The sequence below is a fragment of the Electrona antarctica genome (assembly GCF_951216825.1).
Source record: "Electrona antarctica genome assembly, chromosome: 17".
NCBI lineage: Eukaryota > Metazoa > Chordata > Actinopteri > Myctophiformes > Myctophidae > Electrona > Electrona antarctica.
Window position 1 is genome coordinate 33,911,324 of NC_136798.1, and position 24,118 is coordinate 33,935,441.

Genomic DNA, 24,118 nt, shown 5'->3' on the forward strand with positions numbered 1-24,118 from the left:
ACCAGTTCACGAACTGAAACCTGAACCTGAACTGAAACCCACAGCTGTTGTTGTATGATAAAGGGGGAGGGGTTGATATTGTGATGTCACTAACGTGGTGTAATTCGATTGGGCCTTTTGACTCAAAGGCTTTCAGCTTTCAGGAAGAAACCACAAATACACAGGGAAGACATATTTCAATATTCTAACCACACCTGGGGGTCTATTAGAGTAATGTTAACTCCATAGACACATACATAACAGAAAAAGTACAAAAATCACGGCTAGAGTTTCTTAAGTTTTGAGTAAAACATAACGTAGGTTGTGGCTGTAGTCTGTCTGTCTCTTTGTCTGTCCGTCTCATGAGTCATGTTCTCCGTCAGAAGTGAAGATACATTTTCAAAACAGCTATAAAGTGTACAAGAGGAAGTGATGAATCAATACAACGCAGCAGCAGCAGCAGCAGTAACAGGTAACAGCAGCAGTAAAGTACAAGAGGTTCCCAGACAGACAGACAGATGGTGCCAAACACCTACACTGAACTCTCAGTTGGAGTCGGGAGCGGAACGCGTTATTCTCTGCTATAAATTGATCCGTCAAAGTATGGATTGATTCGTGCGTGTTCACTGTTCCAGATGCTTTACTCTGCTGGACTCAGTTTGAAAACACGCCATTTGAAGTACTCTATTATACTTAAGTAAACGTAGCAATACCACAATGTAGAAGCAGAATGTCCCAATTCCAGTTTTTAAAAATCTTTAGAAAATAGCAGATCTAGCTCACAATGCATCGCCTTGCGACGCATTGTGAGTTTGTAGATCGACTATTTTCAAATGGCCAAAATGTATATGGCTGTGGTGTTTTATGTATGTTTTGTAATAATAATCATAGTAACTAGAAACTAAAGTTTTCAAATAAATGTAGTGGAGTAAAAGTACAATTAAGATTATTAGAAATTGGAAATACTCAAGTAAAGTACAAATACCTCAAAATTGCAGTACTCTCTGCTAACTGTACTATCCAGTCCACCACTGAAAACAACCTAACTGTTGCTCTGTTGTGCAACTCCGTACGCACGCTTGAACCCGCCTCCCACGGATCAATACATCAATCAGACATCCTTCAAGGGATTGAGACGCTGCGCTTGGCAACAACACATTCGTCTACGTCAGGACGTGATGGACGGAATTCAAGTACATTGTTGGTATAAAAATGTATTTAAAGTACCAAAAGTAGAAAGTACTCATTGTGCACAATGTGCTGAATGTCCCAATTCAAGTTTTCAAATGTATAAAAATCATTAGAAAATAGCAGATCTAGCTCTAGCTCTAGTTTGTAGATCGACTATTTTCAAATGTTTAATGTATGTTTTGTAATAATAATCAAAGTAACTAGAAACTAGTTCAAATAAATGTAGTGGAGTAAAAATACAATTAAGAGTATTGGAAATTGGAAATACTCAAGTAAAGTACAAATACCTCAAAATTGCAGTACTCTCTGCTAACTCTACTTAGTTACTGTCCAGTCCACCACTGAAAACAACCTAACATCCCTTGAAGGATGGACATCCCTTGAAGGATGTCTGATTTATGTATTGATCCGTGGGAGGCGGGTTCAAGCATGCGTACGGAGTTGCACAACAGAGCAACACTCTGTTGTGCAACTCCGTACGCACGCTTGAACCCGCCTCCCACGGATCAATACATCAATCAGACATCCTTCAAGGGATTGAGACGCTGCGCTTGGCAACAACACATTCGTCTACGTCAAGACGTGATGGACGGTGTTGTCCTACAGAGCAGGGGTTCACTAATCAGTGGTCCTTGAGGGGGTTCCAGGTGGTCCCCAGCTAAATGATGGAGAGTTGGTAACCAAATGGACCCTTATTAGATCTTTAACTCTTGATAGTGTAAACCAAATGGACCTCTCAAGAGTTCAATTTATTATTGTTGTAGAAGAATTGTTACTTTGATTTCAGCAGCTCTTGCCTTGAGTTCCTCGCCGGGCTTCTCTACGCATGCATGCTTGGAAAATGTCAAATGTTTGCTCAAACTGACAGAGGCAGGTATAGTTGACTGTAGGGTGCGAAGTGTGGATGAGGCCGGATTAAACAGGAATGAGTCGAACTCATCCATGCATGCAATCGGGTTCTGCACACACTGCTCATCTTCTCGCATCCATTTCGGGCCACTTTCCGTGTGCTTCCTCTTGGCTTCTTTTCAAGGGGCAAGAGTGTTGTGAGCAGCTCTTATGCGGGCCACATTGTTAACATTTCTGGAGTGCACCAGCAGCTGATTTTCATTTTGGAGGATGGAGAGCCAGCCTGACTTCATTTTGCTGCCCTTGTTCATTGTACATTCAATTCACAGGTCCAGGCCATGTTGGAATAGGAGTTACCTGTGATGGACTGAGTGAAGTTAGTACGAAGGAAGGCAACCTATTCAGCAGGGAGAGCTGTCAGCATCGCCCAGAAGTCAGGCAGGCAGCCTTCCATTCTTATTGTTGTCGTATGCTACCATCTACGACAGCATAGCACGCAGAGAGCTGACATACTCTTCGCAGTTGCAGATATGGACTGCATGCGCATTCTGCATTAGCACATCTGTCATAGACAGGAAGTCTCTCCAGTAGTCTGCCATCTCACTGACCTCTAAGCCTCTCCTTGGCCAGCTGACTCATAAGTGCCTCATACATCAGCCTCAAGCAACGCAGCCCCCTCATATAATGCTTGCCTAAATGGAGGGAAGATCACGCGACGGAGGCCTTCGGTTCGGGGAGATGGAGCGTGATTGTCAGCTGCTCAGTTCCTGAGAGAACGTCTCTTTGAAGTTTCAGACCCGTACCAGGTCCACGTCTGTAACCTGTGTGGTCTGATGGCCATCGCCAACACCAGAACACACACCTATGAATGTAGAGGGTGTCGCAACAAGACCCAGATCTCTCTGGTTCGGATGCCATACGCCTGTAAACTTCTGTTCCAGGAGCTGATGTCAATGAGCATCGCTCCTCGATTGATGACCAACTAGGAAAACTTACATTTCTCCTCTCTTCCTAGAATAACTTTATCTCCATGAAACCTGAAACAGATGACATTAACACCCCAATCGCCCAGGACAAAGTTCACCGTCCTTTCAATTAGTAACACCCAGCGCCCAGGACGAAGTTTTATCCAAAAGACGAAGATTATTGATATCACAACCGATCGCATCGCTCCACAGCCTAGGAGCGCCTGTTGCGCAATACTCGATATTGGTCATCGAAAATGTTCCCCCCCTGTTTAACCGACGAGACCAAAAATCTTGATCTAAATCATCCCGTCCAATTCTAAGAACAGATCATGTGTTAGATGGCCCACCACGGTCCCGTCGCTAGTTGCGTTAGATTTACTCATACCTCCCGTTGTTGTCGTAAAAGTGCTCCGCTGCTATAAATCGCTGGGCGCTATGATTTAATGGATTAAATAACCCCGGGCAATCGGAGTGTTAACTACTGTTTTTTTAATCAAAGGTGGGAGTATTTGTTCTAATGTATATGTTCCTTTATCTTACAGTATTTAATTGTATCTAATCACTCATTTTTTGCAGTGTTGCACTCTGTATTTGTTTTTATTCTGTATAGCACTTTGAACTGCCTCTTGTATGAAAGGTGCTATATAAATAAAATTGCCTTGCCTTGCCTTGCCTTGCCATTTTGTTTTTTGTATTGTTATCTATGTTTGTAAATGTGAATAAACAGCCTTTGCCATCTGAAGAAGAAAAAAATCATATCCAACGATAACAAAAAATATTCTACGTTTTGGGACTGAGAGGCCTCCTCTGTGAGAGGACGGACAGACAGACAGACAGACAGACAGACAGACAGACAGACAGACAGACAGACAGACAGACAGACAGACAGACAGACAGACAGACAGACAGGTCTCCCCTGTACCTTGTCTGAAAGCTCGTTCTCCACGTCCTTCTTGATCCTCCTCAGCATGAAGGGTTTGAGGATCATGTGCAGCCTGGACAGCTGGTCTGTAACGACACATCACATTTACATCAAATTAAACGCATCACATCACAGCCTGCACAGCTGGTCTGTAACGGCATTCAGCAGCAAACTAAACACATGAACCACATGCTCAACGACCGGAGAAAAGAAACACATCAACTCCTTTCTACCCCGAAAAAGGCAGAAAAAGTCCTAAGTCAGACCTGCCGTGCCTAAGTCAGTTTGCCTGAAAAGGCAGCATTGGGTCGAAGTGCTCGACTCAACTATGCCTGTTGTGGAAGGGAGCTTCCCTTCCAGGAGATATGAGCTCTATATCGTCTCTGTCGAGTGGAAACCTCATATGTCCAAAACTGTGACTTTTCAGGATTCAAATTCAACAACAGCAAAAGAAGCAGATCTAGGGATCTTGCGATCTTGTTCGAGGGAGAGGGGGAGAGAGGACCCGGAGCTCCTGGGCCCCCGCATAGGAGGGCCCAGCCTCCTGGCTGGGCTACAATGAAACACTTTGAACATTCTTTCACCGTGCCTGGAGAGCCATAGTCTTCTTACTCACATCACAACTAAACACATAAACCAAACACGTAAATGGAGCGGAGAGGGAAAAAACTGCATGATGTCAGCTGGCAAAGAAAGCAGTAGAACAAACACCCCCCCATAAGAGTTGGCTACAATATGTTCTTTATATAAACAAATGTACTTTTCTTTTCTGGTCTTTTTTGACTGGCTAACAGCAGGGCTCTTGGATGACATTCAGTATGTCTGTCTGTCTGTCTGTCCAGTCCACCACTTTCCTCCCAAACAAGATACCTGCTCAAAAACTACTGTCCGGATTAGGGATGAGACGATATGAACATTTCATGTCATGATTATTGTGGCCAAAATAATTTACGATTTATTATTTTAGGCTGTAAAATACCACTTTAGTAAACCAGACTTGCACCCCAGCGTCTATAATTTGGGTGCTAAGATTAGCTGCTATTTTTGGTGAAGAGATTTGGTGTAGACAGTACAGAGGTCAAACTCAGGTCCAGTGTATGGCAGACAATTTCACAATAAAATAAAAGCTCAGTGATATGAGTATCGTGAGCATTTAATATCGCGATGGCCTATAAAATAATGAATATCGCCCCATCCCTATTTTGGTGACCTCATGACCTTTTGATACAGCGTGACACTTATGCCCCGTTCAGACCAAAAAAGCACACTTTGTTTAGCTTCTAGAAGCAGCTTTCATTAAAAAAAAACTGATTTGCATAGAGATTACATCGAAATAAGAAGCAGCTTCTTATTTCAACTTCCTTGGTGTGAATGAGGCTTTAGGCAAACGTTTCTGTTTTAAATGCTTTGCAATCGTGGAAATCCATTTGATTTATTCGGCGCTTAAAACCGCCACAGTTTACTCACTCTCGTCGATGGCCGACTTGTTCTCGGCGTGGCTCTCGATGTCCTTGGAGAACCACTCGTTGAACTCGTCGTGGGAGTCGAACAGCGTCGGCATGATGAAATGTAGAAGAGCCCACAGCTGTGACACACACACACACGCACACGCACACACACACACACACACACACACACACACACACAGAGTGTCTTGTAAATCTACAAGTTTGCCCGTCTCCTCACTGGAACTAAGAAGCGAGAGCACATCACTCCAGTCCTAGCCTCGCTCCATTTAACCCATTCTGACCTGAGATCAGATTATAAAAATGTCTTCTACATCCTGACAGTTTTCTGAAAAAGCTATGTTTCTGTGTCAGTCGTTCTTCGATTTTTCAAAAATAGCAGACCTACAAGCTCGTAGCGCGCCACTCGGTGGCGCGCTACGAGCTTGTAGATCTGCTATTTTTCAATAGCTAAAGCATAACATAATGCTAACACCAAAAGGGGTTCCCGCCCAAAATGGGTTAATTGGCTCCCGGTTTGAATCCGCATTGATTTTAAGATTTTAACGTTATGTTTTCAAAATTCGAAATGGGTTTAGCACCCTCATCCCTTGCAGACCTTATCTCAAATTACAGCCCACCTAGGGCTTTGAGGTCGACCGACCAGCTCAAACTAGATGTGATAGTGACCAACAAAAGACCCAAGGGTGATGGAGCCTTCACGGCGGCTGCTGCCCCCAGGCTCTGGAACAATTTTCCCTTTCACATCAGAGCTGCCCGGTTCATCATAACTTTTAAATCTTGGCTTAAGACCCACTTATTCTCCCTGGCTTTTAGTGTCAGTTGAGGTAGCCCTGTTCCCCTCACTAGTGCAATAGTCTGCTTTGTTTGCTCCTTTGTATTGTCTGCTTATATTGTATAGTTTTGCTTTCATTTCTTCTAAATGCCTGTTTGTTTTGATGTTTCAAATAGCTGTTTATATTGTATTGTTTTGTTCTTTGCTTCTTTTGAACCTGTACAGCACTTTGGTTGACCTGGTCATGTAAAATGTGCTATATAAATAAATTTGAGTTGAGTTGAGTTGAGTAGATTGGCTATAGCACGACACCAGCAATGCAACTAAGTATTTAAAAAACATTACTTTCCACCATAAAACACCCATTTTTCTTGTGATAACCAGGAACGTGGTCTTCACAATGTTCTTAGCTTACGTATGATTCATGATGACTAGTATTACCATGTTTTTTGTTCATGCTTACTGTAAGTTGCTTAATTAAGAGCATCTAAATTGTAAAATCTTAAACACACAAGCATGCATTTCGTGCGCACGAGCACACGCACACATACACACACACACACACACCCAGGACTAACCTCAGCCATGGTGTTCTGGATGGGTGTTCCAGTGAGCAGCAGTCGGTTCCTACACTGAAACTGTAAGAGAATCTTCCATCGAACACTGTCCGCGCACACACACACACACACACACACACACACACACACACACACACACACACACACACACACACACACACACACACACACACACACACACACACACACACACACACACACACACACACACACACACACACACACACACACACACACACACACACACACGTTGTGAACTTGGCGATGTGATATTTTCGGAGAAGCTCTAGCAACAAGTAGAACAAGTAGAACCTGAACTTGAAGAACCCGTGAGTATTTTGGATATGTCTTTCCAAATAGCAACTGTGAGGAAATAGTTTGCGGAGGAACCATTTTCATGCAGGTAATATATAAATAAATAAAGAATAAATAAATCCATTGCGTCATTGTGCTATGCTTTATTTTCTGCCTTTGTAGCTCATAACTGCCACTAAACATACGAGACATTTTGCCAGTTCGACGTGCACAGGAGTCACACGAAACTGAGAAGTCTTCCTCACACTTAATTCCTCATATCTGTATTTAAAATGTTCCTCTAAGCAGCAGAAGTGTGGGTGAAAATTCCTTGTGTATTTTTTATCAAAGACAAAAAATGTGTGCTGCTGTTGTGAAAAGTTCTCAGGAATCAGCAGAATGTGGGTGTTAATACTGTGTATCAAAAATGATGTTGATACAAGGGAATCCGGTGTTGTAGCTCTGAATAGAAATGTCAGAAATTTCCGTTTCCAATGTTATTGTCCATATAGATAAATGACTTCCACAACCCAGGTGGTGAGCGAGTGACGTCAGGACTTCGGTACTCAATTTAGCACCAGCCTTAGCGTTAGTGTCCGTGTACATGTGCGCGTGTGCGTGTGCGTGTGTGTGTGTGTGTGTGTGTGTGTGTGTGTGTGCGTGTGTGTGTGCGTGTGTGTGTGTGTGTGTGTGTACCTGGTACTACTCTTCAGGGCCTGGGCCTCGTCCAGGACCATGTACTGCCACTTGACCCTCTGGAAGTACTTGACGTCCTGGACCACCAGCTGGTAGCTGGTGATCACCACGTGGAACGGAGCATTCTGCGTGTACACCGTCTTCTGCAACAGGACACACACATGACAAACACATGACACATGTCTACTGCAACAGGACACACACATGACACAACTTCTGCAACACAAACTCTCTCTCTCTCTCTCTCTCTCTCTCTCCCTCCCTCCCTCCCTCCCTCCCTCCCTCCCTCTCTCTCTCTCTCTCTCTCTCATTTCATGCCATGATCCCATTGCATACATTGACTGTATCAAATAGGCACCAGGTTCTTGCGCGCACACACACGCACGCACGCACACGCACGCACACGCGCACGCACACACACACGCACACGCACACGCACACGCACACACACACACAAAAGCAGTGATTCCTGCAGATTTGTAAGCCTATCATTTCTTGTCAATGAAATGAATAAATAATAGAATTGCGCGACCCCAACGGCACCTTCCCGCATCCCCACTTTGGGTCACGACCTATAGTTTGAGAACCGCTGCTATATAGCATTCAGAGATTGTAGAAGAGTTGTCTGGCCACGCGAGACCAGGGAGAGGATATAGTCCATAATTTCACTACAATATATATATCCATCATTTCCATTGCTATTATCATCATCATCATCACTATCATCATTATGATCTCCTTACATGGCTCCAGAACTTCCGGATGACCTTACGATCGTGAGGGTTCCCCCAATATGGCAACACCTGAGGGACAACAAAGACCATGTTATAGTGAGGAAAAAGACCATACAGTGAGTTATTTACTAACTCAGGTTGATATCTCACAATTTAAACTCAAATATGTACTTTAATAGACTGTTTGGACAACACTTGTGAACTTCATTATTATTATTACTGTAGTGTGTAGTGTAGGTAGTCTAGGTGCATAGCACTTCATTTGAAATAGGTTTAATGCATTTAAGGTTAAATTTATAGGTTAAAAACAGGTTCAATTGCATTATCTGCAGTCAATGTAAGTCTCTAATAAAGACATAAAAGTTTTTATGTATACGGCATCTGTCTGAGGTATTGTTGTGTTTGTTATGCTTGTTTAGTGTATTTTTGTGAAGACAAATAAGCCCTCTGGTATTATTGTGTTTTCATGCTTGTGATGCTATACTGTATGTCAGGAAAGTGCCATTGTGCTTGTTTTATGTCACCAAATAAAACCAATCAATCAATAAAGAGCACAGTGAGTACAATGAGACATCACCAGGTGTTTTTCTTTCTACATTCTAATAAATCCAATTTTATGAATAACTTTGTCAGTGATTCTCAAACCTTTTCATGTCAAGGACCCCAAAAATGATATACTGTATGTATATTTGGCCGCAAACCATCTCCAAATATTTTGTTCCCGGGGAGACCCAGAAGCAAAGATTTGAGGTAAAAATGTTCGCTTTAAAAATATATATATCCAAAGATTTGCAAACATTTTCACGGTTTTGCAAAGGTAGCTGATCTACAAGCCACTTCGTGCCACACTATGAGCTTGTAGATCTGATATTTTTGAAAATCTAAAAGGACACATTTTTATCGTGTTAATCCATTGATACCTGGAACGCATCCATGTCACGTTAGCGTTAGCGTTTTAAACATTATGTTATAATTTAGCTATTGAAAAATAGCAGATCTACAAGCTCATAGCGCGCCACCGAGTTGTGTGATATGAGCCGCTGACTGAAAGACTTGTCACATGGAGGCCGAGCATGCATTGTATTCTTCTGCAGGAATGTCAGCGCTCTTATCTGCAGCGGAGCCAAATTGGATATTTTCACAGCTCATTACTTAAACACACACCGAGTTGATTTATCGTCAGCTGAGCACATCGAGCGATGCACGTCACTTTGGGAGTGTGTGTGTGCGAGCGTGTGTGTGTGCGAGCGTGCGTGTGCGTGCGTGCGTGCGCGTGCGTGCGTGCGTGCGTGCGTGCGTGCGTGCGTGCGTGCGTGCGTGCGTGCGTGCGTGCGTGCGTGCGTGCGTGCGTGCGTGCGTGCGTGCGTGCGTGCGTGCGTGCGTGAAAAGAGTAAAGATCTGAGCACTGTAAACATAACGGAGGAGAGGAGGGCGTAAAATCAAAGTACTTTAATCATGTCTAAAACATTATTTTAATGTTTTAACCAGAACTGGTCTTCACCATATCAGGGCAAATAGAATAGACCAGGTCTGTTCTATTTCTGTAAGTGTGTGTGTGCGTGGTGCGTACGTACATGCGTGCGGGGGCATGTCATATATTTAGAAACACAATTTATATACGGCAGTAGCCACTTGGGAAGCATTTTTATAGTCTTTGGTATGACCCGGGCGGGGATCAAACCCCGACCTCCCAGTCTCAGGGCTCTAACCACAAGGCCACTGAGCTCTGGGTAAAGCTGCTTAATATAAAAGACCTTTTTACCATTTACCAAAACAATCTCAGACCTGTCAGTCTGATGCAACACTGCCTCCCAGTGGCTCTCGCTAACCCTGTAGGCCGTGGAGTGTAGATTCTCATCTACACTGAATATTATAAGTTTACCTGACCATATATGACCATATTTTATATTGAACATATGACCACCTTGAGGAGGACTCACCTTGAACTTGGGGGTAAAGCGTGTGAACTCCTGGTGCCAGTTGTTGAGCGTGGAGGCGGGAGAGATGATGAGGAACGGACCCCAGATGTTGTCTCTCTGCAACAGCAACGACAGCACACACGTTCAACCAGGCACGTGCACACATATACATCAAAGGGGGGCTTCAGCCCCTGCCCTGTTACCCGTATTCAGGAGAATTGCCTTTTTCCGAACTCTCCCACATAAACGCAACATTTTGCATTGAAAGAATTGTCAAAGTCCCATGTGTAGAAAATCCATGTCGTAGGCCGCATACTTCAGTAGCTAAAGAGTGCGGGCAACGCGCTGTGAGCTTGTAGATACGCTATTGTTTTTATTGTTAAGTTCCCTTTTAGGGAATTTCTCATTCTCTGGTGTGCGTGCGTGCGTGCGTGCGTGCGTGCGTGCGTGCGTGCGTGCGTGCGTGCGTGGGTGCGTGCGTGCACGTGGACGTGTGCGTGTGCGTGTGTCTGTACAGGAAACGGGTCCCAGGACCACAGTGTGTTTTTATGCCAGTGACACATGCTTTCAAATAACGCGGCAAAGGGTTAAAGGCCCCATTGGCTCGTAGTCCCACGAGTGACAGAATGTTTGACAGGGATGTTGTTTGCTATGAGAACATACACACTAGTGTGATTATATGAAGGCGATGATAATGATAAGTAGGTCTACTTGGGAGTTGGCCATAATCGCCAACCCCGACGTGGTCAGTAAAGTCAAGCGAGTGGCCGATACGTAATGGGTCAGTGACGTGGCTCTAGTGATGTCTCTCACCTCGGCCAGGTGGGCGAGCAGGGCGATACTCTGCACGGTCTTCCCCAGGCCCATCTCATCTGCCAGGATGCCATTGATACCCTGAGGGAGAGACACGCACACCATCACACGCACGCACGCACACGCACACACACACACACACACACACACCTCAGGATCAGTGACCGAGGAGAATACATAAGATACATAGAGACGAGACTAGACTAGACTAGACTAGACTAGACTAGACTAGACTACAGACAGACAGACAGACAGACAGACAGACAGACAGACAGACAGACAGACAGACAAATTGCATAGTACATACTGTACGTACTTTTTGAGTGGTGTAAACCACTCCTACGACTGGCTTTGTTAGTTTACGTGTCTGTCTGTTTGTTCGTACCAGAAAATGAGCATGGTTGCTACGGTCACCCAGTTCACCCGGGTGTGATTTCATTACGTCAGACATTACGTCAGACCACAGCTGATCAGTCTATATAAGACCTTACACCACTCAGTTCACACGGGTGTGATTTTTTACACAATGGTCCGTATTCTAAGTATTCTAAGCATCAGTCATATCGGGTATAAACCTCTAAAAAAACATCAAAAGTGGTAGATCTACAAGCGCAAAATGCGTCGCTTCGTGCCCACACTACGAGCTTGTCGATCTGCTACTTTTGATGCTTTTGTGTGACGCTGCAGTATGATCAAGCAAGACGTCAATTTAATAACCCAATAAGTTATAATATGGAGATAAGAGGATATAGACAGTCTAACACACTGACCTGTTCATAGAGGATATAGACAGTCTAACACACTGACCTGTTCATAGAGGATATAGACAGTCTAACACACTGACCTGTTCATAGAGGATATAGACAGTCTAACACACTGACCTGTTCATAGAGGATATAGACAGTCTAACACACTGACCTGTTCATAGAGGATATAGACAGTCTAACACACTGACCTGTTCATAGAGGATATAGACAGTCTAACACACTGACCTGTTCATAGAGGATATAGACAGTCTAACACACTGACCTGTTCATAGAGGTTGGCCAGCCAGTTCATGCCTTTCAGCTGGTACCCTTTCAGCTTGCCGTTGAACATGATGGGCTGTGGGATCTCGTCCCCGGCGTGGATGGAGGGGTTGGCCAGGCTGTAGCTCTCCCCGAACCCGGAGCCCGACGCCCCCGCCACCGAGATGCACGCGGGGGGAACGTGCACCACGGTCACGGCGTGCACGCCGCACGCACCGCGGGTGGTCTTGGCCTCCTCGTCAAAAATCCTCGTCTGAAATCAGTGAAACATTAGATAGCGAGAGGAAGGAAGGATTGTGTGTGTGTGTGTGTGTGTGTGTGTGTGTGTGTGTGTGTGTGTGTGTGTGTGTGTGTGTGTGTGTGTGTGTGTGTGTTCTCAACCTTTTCTGGCCCACCCATTGGACCACTTAACAAGTGTGCCGCGTGCATTTCCAGAGCATGTTTATTTTAATGGTTAATAAAAGAATTGTGTTCTCGCTTGGATCAATGGAACTGACATAGTATTAATACAAAGAAAACTCTCTTTTAAATGAAAAAATACCCTAACATTTTGTTGGATTACATTATTCAATTTTTTTGTAATATTAGTTACTTTATTATTGGCATATTTCGCCAATAATATAGGGGCCCACTTGCAATATCCTCACAGCCCTCAGGTTGAAAATCTACTGCTCTACTGGCTTGACTGTACTAGTGTAGAATCACCATTACAGTGCTTGTAAAGGTGTACTTACTCTCTCCTGGTGAATGTGATAGGCGTCCCTGGCGTTCCTCAGAGCCTGAGACTTGTAATAGTCACTGTCTGGAAACAGAACACAAAATGTCACATAATATATCAGCTCGCAGAAAGCTACCCCCCCCTTGAAAAGTACTGTCAACTCATGACTCTTACGAAACATTACCAAACATTGCACTCGCATGTTGCTGAGATGCGCTGTAAGCTTGTACATCGAGAAGCATCGCGGAAGGTTTTCAACAGGTGAATCATAATCAAATTGAATCTTGCGTCCAGTGAAACCTTAAAGGTATATTCAGTGATTTCACTTAATTCAAATATCACTTATTTTTTCTTATTTTTTGGATAATCCTCCCTACTATAAAGTGTGCTGACCATATAAGGAGTTCCTCCCTGTCCCCAGTGAGCCCCTGGGGTCAAAAAACCCTAGTTTCGGTTTGGGCTTTGGGTGGCAAAGCCTTCATCCAATCAGGATGAGAGGGGCCTTCCTCCAATCATGATCGAGTGGGGCGGGCATTGGTGCACGTGCTGTTGGTCTGTTGTACTTCCCTCACTGTAGAGCGTGTGCATGTGCACATCTTGTTACCGGCTGGACCGGGTTTTTTTTCCAAATCACTGAATGCTCCTTTAATCCATTGAGACCTGGAACGCATCCATGTCACGTTAGCATTTAACCACATTAACCATTAACCCCTTATGTTATAATTTAGCTATTGAAAAATAGCAGATCTACAAGCTCATAGCGCGCCACCGAGTGGCGCGCTATGAACTTGTAGATCTGCTATTTTTGAAAAATCGTTAAAATGTGCCTCAAATCTTTCCGAAAATTGTCATGATTTAGAAAACTTTTTTTTTTTTAATTTCGACGTCAGGCCTTAATGGGTTAACCTAATGAACTATATAACATCGGGGGAAATAGCCCCATCTACAAGCTCGAGCTACGAGATTGTAGATCGTCTAATTTCGGTGTTTTCGTGTAGCGGGGAAAACACAGAATGTTAGAATATGGAGATGAGAGGTTTCTGCCCAAAAACAACAAAACGATAATGACGTTAAACGACAACATGGACGTTAGTGATATATCGTTGAATCAAGCCGTCGGTGGGTACCATAGTCCTCGTGTCCGACGTTGACCATCACCCCTCCCCCGATGTCGATCTGTCTCTGGGAGGACGAGTCGTCCAGCCTCCGGAGGATGTCCTCCTGAGAGACGTCTCCCCCCGGGATCTTACCCCCCATGAAGTGGGCGTACAGCTCTGTCTGCGTGATGAGGAAGTTCAGTTTACGCTGCTGCCGCTTAGCCTGGGAGGGGAGGGGAGGGGAGGGGAGGAGAGGAGAGGAGAGGAGAGGAGAGGAAAGGAGAGGAGAGGAGAGGAGATATATTGTCAAATTAGAAATCCGCATTAAAAATTACATAATTCCATCCAGAGCACAGCGCAGTTCCGACCGTGCACGCTGGGTCTGTCTTTCATAATGACCAAAGTCGTTGCACAGTGTTAACACCTTAGAAGCCCGGAACTATTTAATCCATTTCATCAAGGGTGCTTGACCGTGACCTTGAACTTGGACGGAGAACTCCGGCTTGGACGTCCAAGGTGTTAACAAGGTGAACGAGCCTAAGACCCAGTGTGCATGTTCTGAGCTGCGGTCCCCTCTGAATGGTGTTTGTTTTTTTCCGCCTCTACCACTGGTTGTTAATAACTAGAGCAGATTACAGTAAGAAAAGCACTGAAAGTAGTTTTTTTGCCACTCAGTTGGCGTTCCTGCATAACTTCCGGGTATGATGATGATGATGCCAGGCGCATACCCTCTCTCTATAGGATCCTTGGGTTGTTACCTACCTCCCTCATCTCCTCGTCCAGCTTGCGCTGCTCCAGAGCCTCCTTCTCGGCCCTCTTGCGGTGCTCCTTCTCCACCTTGTCGTACTTCTTCCAGTAGAGCATCATCTCCTTGGTGAGGCGGCGGGCGCGCGGCAGCGTCTCCTTGCAGTTCTTCTGCGCCTGGATGGCAGCGCGCCGCACCTCCCTCATGCACTGGTGGGCCAGCTGGGAGGGAGCGGGACGGCGAGAACACGGATCAGTCGTTGATTTTGACAGCAATGTTTTTTATTTCGTTTTAGTCTTTTGAACAACAGTTAATCTAGTTTTTGTCATATTTTAGTCATCTGAAAAGTTTTAGTCTAGTTTTAGTCGACTAAACATCATAAGATTTTAGTCGACTAAATACAGTTGATTTTGTCGATAAAACTGTATTTGTGTAGTGCCTTGATGGCGTCGTAATGGCTGATTGTATGTGGTTGCTTGCTGAACCTGAAGATCACATCAGATAACGACCACACATTATCAGATCGAACTCCACCAGTTGTACAGCAAGTTAGCATACACTACTTTATTACTAGATTACTATGCATTTGATAAATGTTCTCCCAATCACCATTACATTCATTGTTTCGCCCCTGTCCTCACTGTCGGAATGACTAACAGACACGAAACAACACCATGGTGTCTTTCTGCAGAAATGTGCGTATGTGTTTAGCACGCATCAAACCTCACTGCTCACCTTCTTTGCGTTGGTCAGGACAAGGTTCTTAGCAGACGTCTTCTGCTTGAATGTCTGTAAAAAGAAATCAGATAAAAACATCCATTAAAACTGGGAGGGCATCCGTGTCATTTTAGATTTTAAGTAGTAATTACAGCATCAAAATAATTTTAACCACATTAACCATATTTTATACTTTGGCTATAAAAAAATAGCAGATATACAAGCTCATATCGCATCACTTCGCGCCGTGCTATGAGCTTGTAGATCTGCAATTTTTGTATATATTTTTTGTATCAGATGATCAGATGTTAACAGTGTTAATCGGGTCTTAATTTTGTGATAATCAGATTTTAATCAGCTGTTAACTGGGTGCTAATCCTGTCTTAATAAGGCCTCATTCACACGTATCAAACACCAATCAAGCAAATGTTTGGTCGTTCTTTTGTTTTTTTGGGCCACCACAATGCTTTTCCAATGGGAGGGGCAGAACACCACCAGCAATCAGCAATCAAACACAAATGTTTGATCAAACCATGTGACTCCCATTGGAAAAGCATTGGGGTGGCCCAAAAAAACAAAAAAACAACCAAACATTTGCTTGATTGGTGTTTGATACGTGTGATACGTGATCAGGTGTTAATCAAATGCTAATCACTTATGAATCAGCTGTTAATCAGGTGATAATCAGAGTTTCTGTCGGGTGGAATCCTCATATGTTCAAATACATTTTGGATTCAAACATAGAAAAAGTAGCAAGCTCATAACGCATAATAATTTACAGGGAAAAAAACAGAAAAAATACAAATATAAAGATAAGCGGTTTCTGCCCGACAGCGACAATTAATCCAATGTTAACGTCGAGGTATAATTCCTGACCTTGGGGATCTCCTTCTTGGCGATGGCCAGCCAGACTTTGCGTCGCCGAGCGTTCAGCTGCTCGATGGTCAGGTGTTTCTTCTTGACGACGGGCAGAGGTGCATCGTGGGAGAACTTGGCGTAGATCTTGGTGATGTAGGGGCGCCCCTCCTCCAGGAAGTCCCCCTCCCCCCTCTTCTTCTTCTTCTTCACCTTCTTCAGCTTGGCTGACGGACAAGAACAGACACAGGAGGAATGACTTTATTTAAATCACATGAATGGCCGGGGAGGCTTATTGTCTGTGTCAGTCAGAGCGCGCACATTTGTTGACTTTATTCTGAAGAAGGCCTAAAGGGCTAAAAACACTGCATATGGAGCGGGAGTGTGTAACTTATTCCCTCCTATTTTAGGAGTGCTCAACACCTACCATCAGCTCCCAGGACTCACAGTTATACATATAAATAAATTAAACAGACGGACAGAGTCAAGTCTTTTATTAACTTTAAAGGGGAATTCTGGAATCTGGATTAACCATTTTCTTACCTTAATCTGATAAGGCACGGTAAATTATTATATCCAATAACGAGTGGTACAGGTGAGAAAATTACATAACTCCACACAGAGCGCACTGCAGCTCCGCGGGTGAATCGCTAAATCACTTATTTCGACGGCTAGACAATTATTATTTATTTGTTTACATCTGTGCCACATGATGTGTGAAATACCTTCACAGACTTTCGTCACAAATGCTCCTAATGCGTGAGGACATGACGCAAATATACATCTGTGAAGTTGTCCCGTATCTGTTGCCTTACCTTTAAACTTCTTCTCATCTTTGATCTTCTTCTTCTTGTTCCCCAGCAGATGGCGCTGTTGTTCATAGAAGGGGTCATGGGTGGAGAGCAGTCCAGTGCTGTAGTACTGATACTGATGGAGCTGATACAAAGAGAGCACAGTTCTGTGTTAGTGTGTCCACACGTGCATGCGTGCATGTGTGCGTGCGTGCATGTGCGTGCGTGCGTGCACACCTCGTGCTCAGTGTGGAACTTGCTCTGGTGCAGCCTGGTGTAGCGATGCAGTCTCAACATGTCCTGCAGCTCCTCTCTGGACACACACATGTCTGAGTCTGAGGAGTCCGAGGAGTCCGAATCTGTGGTGTCATCACTCAGCAGGATACTCTACAGGGGGGGGGGGGGGGTGAGAGAGAGAGAGAGAGAGAGCGAGAGAGAGAGAGAGAGAGAGAGAGAGAGAGAGAGAGAGAGATTGTATAAAGCAGTGGTTCTCAACCTGAAAAAGTTCTATCACTTCTCTCAGAATTTGGCAGTTGCAAGGAGTTGCATTGGTGTGGTTTGTTTTGTTGCAAGGAGTTGCAGCTGGTGTGGTTTGGGTTTAGAAAATAGCAGATCTAAAAGCTCACAAATGCGTCACATTGCAATGTGTTGTGAGCTTGTAGATCATGTCACATTGCAATGTGTTGTGAGCTTGTAGATCATGTCACATTGCAATGTGAGCTTGTAGATCCTGGCAGAGGTCCATCTGGTCGGATAGAAAAGCAGCGATACCAAGACACCAGAACTGGGAATCACCTTGAGCCATTTCCTGTTCTTCTTCAGTTTGGAGAAGTTGTAGAGACTGGCCTTGTCTGCTTTCTGGTCTGTGGAGGAAAAACACATGAATGCAATGACTCACATGAAATACATGAATGTAATGACTCACAATGATCATTCTGGGAGATTATATTTAGTTGTTTCCTGGCAGAAAACTCGTATCTCCATATTTTAACTTTTGTGTTTTTTTGTTTTTTGTTTCCGTAAATGAACTTGATCATCCTACAGCGCCACACGAAAGTAGCAGATCTGCACGTCTGAAACGCGTCCCGAAAACGTGTTTTGAACTTGTCGATCTGATACTTTTGGTACTTTCAAATTCAAATTCTGAAAAGTAACAGTTTTGGACATGTGAAGGGGTTCCACCCGACATAGACGATTTTCTAGATGAATTAAATAATTTCTTTGCCAATAGAGTAGAGAGAAACTGTGCAGCTATCTGACCTTTGACCTGTAGCAGAACGCCATTCAGGGGTTTCCCCTCCACTAGCCCCTCCTCCTCCTCCTCCTCCTGCTCGCATGGCTCCTCCTTCACAGTCAACGCCGCATGTTGATTGGTGGAGTCCAAGGATAGGCCTGGCCCCAGCTCACCATCATCACTGTCATCACTGTCTTCACTAGAATGTGAAGAAAAAAATCACACCCGTGTGAAGTGCTGGGCGCAAATATATTAAAGTCTAACTCATGTTTATTAGGTGATGTAATGGTGATGTAAAACAAACGGTGCCAACACAAACATTAAATGCCATTAACAATAAAGACACAATATGACGTAATGAGGGACAATATGACGATGACCATTGTCAATAGCGTTTTTAAAACAAACATTGAACTAAAAACAAACATTAAACATTGAGGGGATAGCGCCCCTCAAAAATAAAACGGGGGGGAAAGAATGAGATATTTCTGTTTTGATGCATTTATAGATATGATAAAAATGTATTCAATCTGAACTTCTTATTTGCCAACATGTCTCCGCTAGGCCTGATAGCTATTGTTTTTATTACAGCCTGTCTGTTATGGTTCAGCTTGTCCTAGCAGCTAGTATGACTATGGTCTGAGCTCCACTGATCTGTGTCAGACTGTGTGTCTGACATATTTCTCCCCATCAGGATAGCCTGTCACACGGCCTTGTGTTGTTGTGAATATTGGGGCATATGTCGCACTGAAACTGGTTGCTTGGAGACGTCAAGATGAAGGGTCTGTTCACTAGAGTTGATACCAATACCAGTGTCAGAAAAGCAGCCGATACTGCCTAAGATGCTGGTATTGTTTTCGGCGAGTATGCCATTCTACGCCATGTAATTTATCACACAATGACATGTCATTTACAGTGATCAATTATTTGATATTTTGAATACTTCAGTTGCTGTTGCACTACTGTAATAGTAATAGTACTGTAATACTCTTACTGTACTATTTACATTATTATTTTTACCAACTTGTAGCTGACCTTGAAGAGTTATTAATGGAAATTGTTATTGTATTTCTAGATCAGTGGTTCTCTCAAACTGTTTAATTTCAAAGACCCCCATAATTTTGAGAGTTACAGACCTGTAAGGGTCCATTTGGAACCTCCTCAAGGAACCCTGAGGGTCGCTGTCTGGACCCCACTTTGAGAGCCACTGTAGCTAGATCTTTTTTTTGTTTTCATTACACACTGGTATCAGATCAGTACTCTGTATCGACCGATACGCAAGTTATGGATATTGGAATCAGCGTCGGGAAGGAAGAAATGGTATCGCTTAGTGATGGGAGAATAATCAGCAAACACATCGGTATCGGCCGATTTTAGTTGTTTTTAGATTAATCTGCATCGGTTCGATTAATCAATCAGACCGATGAATTAATCGGTCCGATTAATCGGTCTGTCTTTACAGATAAACAAGCCCAAAGTAACAGCTTGAACAGATCTACAAGCTCAAAATATTAAATATAAAGGTATTAAAGTTAAATCTGACTTGCGTAAGCCTGCAGTGCAGACACCCTGCTATATGTATTTTTCAATTAATTATATCGGATATCGGCCAAAATATCCCATCGGCACATCCCTAGCATCTCTACTATTCAGTGTTCACCAGCTATGAGAAGGAGGAACCCACACCGCTTCAACACAATCTATGTATGTGTATAAATGCTTTTACTCACACTTTCACTAGCTCTTCCTTGAACCACCCGAGGACCTTGAATAATGTTGCACCGTGAATTTAATTGAATAATGTCCTTAACTCCTTATGCAAAGTACATACACAGTGGATGCTATTCTCTCTCACGCACCATATTATCTCATCTCTATGTGTAAATGTATTTGTGGAAAAGAGACCCTTTGGTTGTACGGCTGTACAGCCTGTAAATAAGAAATGAGAAACCCAACAGCTGTGCTGCATGTGAAAACAAGCTTCTACACTATCTGAAACCCTTTACTTGTGCTTTTTTGTGGTAAAAGCGCTCAAACTTTCTTCTTTCCTGCTGCCACGATCTCCTTACGCCCGGAATCCAGTTACCTTTCATTCATACGCTAGTATATACCTGGTTAATATGTCTCTGTTGAAGATGGCAGAGGTCTGGCGCAGGAAACAGTCCAGCCTCAGCGAGCGGTCCAGGCGCTGCAGGTAGAGAGGTTTGGCCAGACCGGAGCTCCCCCCTGTGGCCGCCGTGGCCTCCAGTCTGCCCTGCTGTCCTGACGCCATGCAGGACAGAGACGCCTCCACCCAGCAGGGTGGGACACACTCACTGGAGAGAGACACCATGAGGAGAGAGACAGACAGGCACAATGAAGGAGGGGAGAAACCAGTGTCATATGAAACGTGTCTGAGTGCTGCTGAGCTGTGGTTTCTGTTGTTGTGTTTATAAGTGATATGTTTTGGTGAAAACAAAAAGCACAAAGCTTTTTCAGGAAATTAAAAAAAAAGAAAAAATCAGGAAATGAAGAAAACCTTATATTTTGAAAATGAAGCAACACTGCCTCATCAAAGTTGGTGTTGCCCACCTCATCTAGTGTCAAAACATTGAGCAGCATGGAGCGTTGGTGTTTGGAAGCGCAACTTTAGTCAGCCTACTCTTTTTACTGTGTTGTGTTATTAGCTGTGCGTTATCGTTTGCGGTTATGAACATAACATTGTCCTCCATGTTTTTTTAAACTAGCATAAAAGTCAGTCAAATATTAGCTTTCCCACTCCTGTCTCTCACCTACCGCCTGTGCCTTCAACCACTCTAACTACTACAACCTACCTGTCTATCTACTTCAAAAGAGTATCACCCACAGGCACAACACCAGAGGGAGCTCCACTGATCTCATTGCCGCCCAGATTCGGCACAAACATGGGGATGAATTAATTCTACTATTATGCCACCAAAATGTGGAATGCCCTACCTACACTCCTTCAAAACCGAAATAAAAGCAACTGGACCTCTGGAACTCTTCTAGCTTGCCAAAATAAATTGCCCCCCAGATCTGTGTGTAGTACCTACCTTCTGAATTACAGTGGTCATTTGTATTTCCAAGACTGTCAGAGAATTGAAAGACCTACAGTAGGACAGACAGAGAGAGACATGTCAGCAAGTCCAGTGGTGGAAAGTAACTATGTGCAGTACTGTACAGTACTGTACTTAAGTACAATGTTGAGAGTATTTCCAATTTTGCATTACATTTTTTTGAAAACTTTAGTCAGTAGTTACTTTGTATATTTTCATTATTACAAAACATAGACTTCAACTCTATGTACACATTTCAGCCATTTGAAAGTAGCAGATCTTCAAGCTTGCAACACATTGTGAGCTTGTAGATCGTCTATTTTCAAATGTTTTTATACATTTGAAAACTTAAAAATGGGACATTCTGCATGAGTACTTTTACTTTTGGTACTTTAAGTACATGTTGATGTCAATACTTTTGTACTTTTCCTAGTATCTCTATATTGCAGTATTGATACTTATACTTAAGTTAAAAGAAATAAGGGAAAACAACCACGGCATAAGTCAACAGGGCCATGCACAGACATTTTGAGGGGCAGGGGCCCAAGCAAAAAACGGGCAATGACTCACCCCCCACCATAAAAGAGCACCTGTCTGCAATCTGCAACTGCATGGACTTAAACAAGTATTCTACAGTAGCTTGCCAAAATAACCCCCCCCCCCCCCCCGGCCATGCCCCCACTGACATAGCTCTGGTCCATAACTCTAATGGTGTTGCATTTAGAGCTATGTTACTGTCGACTTCCAGCACTCGCATAAATGCAGACCAGCCACTCGTCTGTAGCGTAAATATAAAGAACATTTAGAGGCGGCGTGTGTTATTAGAAAGCCTACTTTCCCTAGTGGACAGAGAAAGGGAATTTCTCTACAGAGAAGGGAAACTCTACCGATATTGCCAAGAGAAAACCTCAGACAAGATTTTTCAATCCCTTTCTGGACAAAAATTGCATTTTATACATGTGGTGGGTGGCTCAGAGTGCGTCCACTAAGGAAAGTAGGCTTTCTAATAACACAAGCCGCCTTTGGTGAGTAGGTAAAACGTTTACGTTACAGACGAGAGGCTGGTCTGCATTTATGCAAGCGCCGGAAGTTGACAGTAACATAGCTCTAAATGCAACGGCATTAGAGCTATGGATGGACCAGAGCTACCACTGACATAGCGTGTGATAGTGTTGGTGTTGGTTTGATTAATTGAATACTTTAACAGTTTGCAAAGAGTACAGAGGTACAGTTATTATACAATAATGCTAAAAGGATAACACAAAGAGCCTGGAGGAATTGATTCCATTGTGATCCTGTGTATCCAATTCATCGACTCATGACTCAGTAACTACGAAAGAAATCAACCGGTCAGCTATATCAGTGCTATTACACTAATTCTTGAGGTAATTTTCTATCCTCCAAAATCATGAAGGCTAATCTGACCTTTTGGATACACAAAACAAATAGGTTGGTGTATTGTACATGTTTGAGTCGAATTGGATACACAGGACCACCTATTCAATCAATCAAACCAACACCCACACTATCACATGCTATGTCAGTGGTTCTCAAAGTGGGGTCAGGGTTCCTTGAGGGGATATTTCAACAGTGGACCCTTACAGCTTACAGTGTAGTTATTTTAGTAAAAACACACGCACGCACGCGCACACACACACGCACGCACACACACACACACACACACACTTCTGTGCATACTAATATGGTTGAAAAACGGACAGTCAGGGAGGCGAGAAGCCGCGAGACAATACTATATATGTATATATTTTGCCGTTCATTAGAGTGTACGGGTATTTGCCTCTTCTAGCATTTCTTAATCATTGACTGATTTTATACCCAATACAATAACATTAAAATAACATTTTAATGAGAATGAGTTAGATGAACTTGATTACTACAAAGGCCAGTAACTAATGAGTAAAGCCTATAGACACCTCCTACAATGAACTATAGAATGTTTTATTACAGGTATACAGTAGCCTATAACATAATTGTTTAGGTTCCATAATTAAAATAGTGCCTACTGGAGATATCATTCACCAGAAATGAGTAAATTAGCCAACAGACAGACTTACAACCTACATAGACTTTTTACAGATATATAATATAAAACAATAAACGGGTTTAGCTGGAGTGATGCAACTTAATAGCAAGTTCAGACACAAACCATTTAAAGGACAACTTTAGTGGGGGGCATTCGAGCATGGGGCTAAATATGTATTTTTTTACAAAGTTTTATAGTGATTTATTTTTATATTATTTACTATAGTCCTACTAGACCCGAAGAAATTACATCTGGCCACAAAGCACGAGATCTACTGAATGTGTCAAACTGACATATTGAGCCTATGACACACAGTATGGCTTCCCCCCCAGTAGGCCTCCTTCCCATTGAGTAGATTCAGTATAAACTGCTAGGGACGTCATAGATCCACTGTTCTTACTGTATATATATATATATATATTTGTCTGTGTGTAATAAACTCTAGAATGTATGTGAATGTGAATACATCATCAATTAGTTTGTTCTACAGAGCAGTTTTGTGGTTTCATTGGGTACAAATTGAAATACTTTCTTTATTTTCCGAATAGGAGTCTCTTTAAGCACCGTGAACTTGGATCAACCTTTGCTGTAGAATTGTATACAAAAAAACCTTTCAACTCAAAAACAGCCAGCCGCTATGCTGAGAACT

At 43.3% G+C, this 24,118-nt stretch overlaps 1 protein-coding gene across 4 annotated transcripts in view; it reads right to left on the bottom strand.

Moving 5' to 3' along the window:
* The window catches only part of ino80 (INO80 complex ATPase subunit), an 85,817-nt gene that overhangs the window by 58,520 nt on the left and 3,179 nt on the right, over nt 1-24,118 (bottom strand). For all 4 annotated transcript variants that reach the window (XM_079527078.1, XM_079527077.1, XM_079527075.1 and 1 more), the window contains exons 2-20: nt 21,423-21,477; nt 20,481-20,684; nt 18,396-18,568; nt 17,931-17,998; nt 17,373-17,522; nt 17,160-17,280; nt 16,366-16,571; nt 15,508-15,561; nt 14,790-14,993; nt 14,058-14,250; nt 12,947-13,014; nt 12,214-12,465; nt 11,185-11,265; nt 10,393-10,488; nt 8,462-8,521; nt 7,719-7,861; nt 6,729-6,813; nt 5,377-5,494; nt 3,910-3,995 (exon numbers count right to left, since the gene is read on the bottom strand). In XM_079527078.1, the coding sequence (XP_079383204.1) occupies nt 3,910-3,995; nt 5,377-5,494; nt 6,729-6,813; nt 7,719-7,861; nt 8,462-8,521; nt 10,393-10,488; nt 11,185-11,265; nt 12,214-12,465; nt 12,947-13,014; nt 14,058-14,250; nt 14,790-14,993; nt 15,508-15,561; nt 16,366-16,571; nt 17,160-17,280; nt 17,373-17,522; nt 17,931-17,998; nt 18,396-18,568; nt 20,481-20,641 (2,319 nt within the window). In that variant the 5' untranslated portion in view covers nt 20,642-20,684; nt 21,423-21,477. The remainder of the gene's footprint in view (nt 1-3,909; nt 3,996-5,376; nt 5,495-6,728; nt 6,814-7,718; nt 7,862-8,461; nt 8,522-10,392; nt 10,489-11,184; nt 11,266-12,213; nt 12,466-12,946; nt 13,015-14,057; nt 14,251-14,789; nt 14,994-15,507; nt 15,562-16,365; nt 16,572-17,159; nt 17,281-17,372; nt 17,523-17,930; nt 17,999-18,395; nt 18,569-20,480; nt 20,685-21,422; nt 21,478-24,118) is intronic.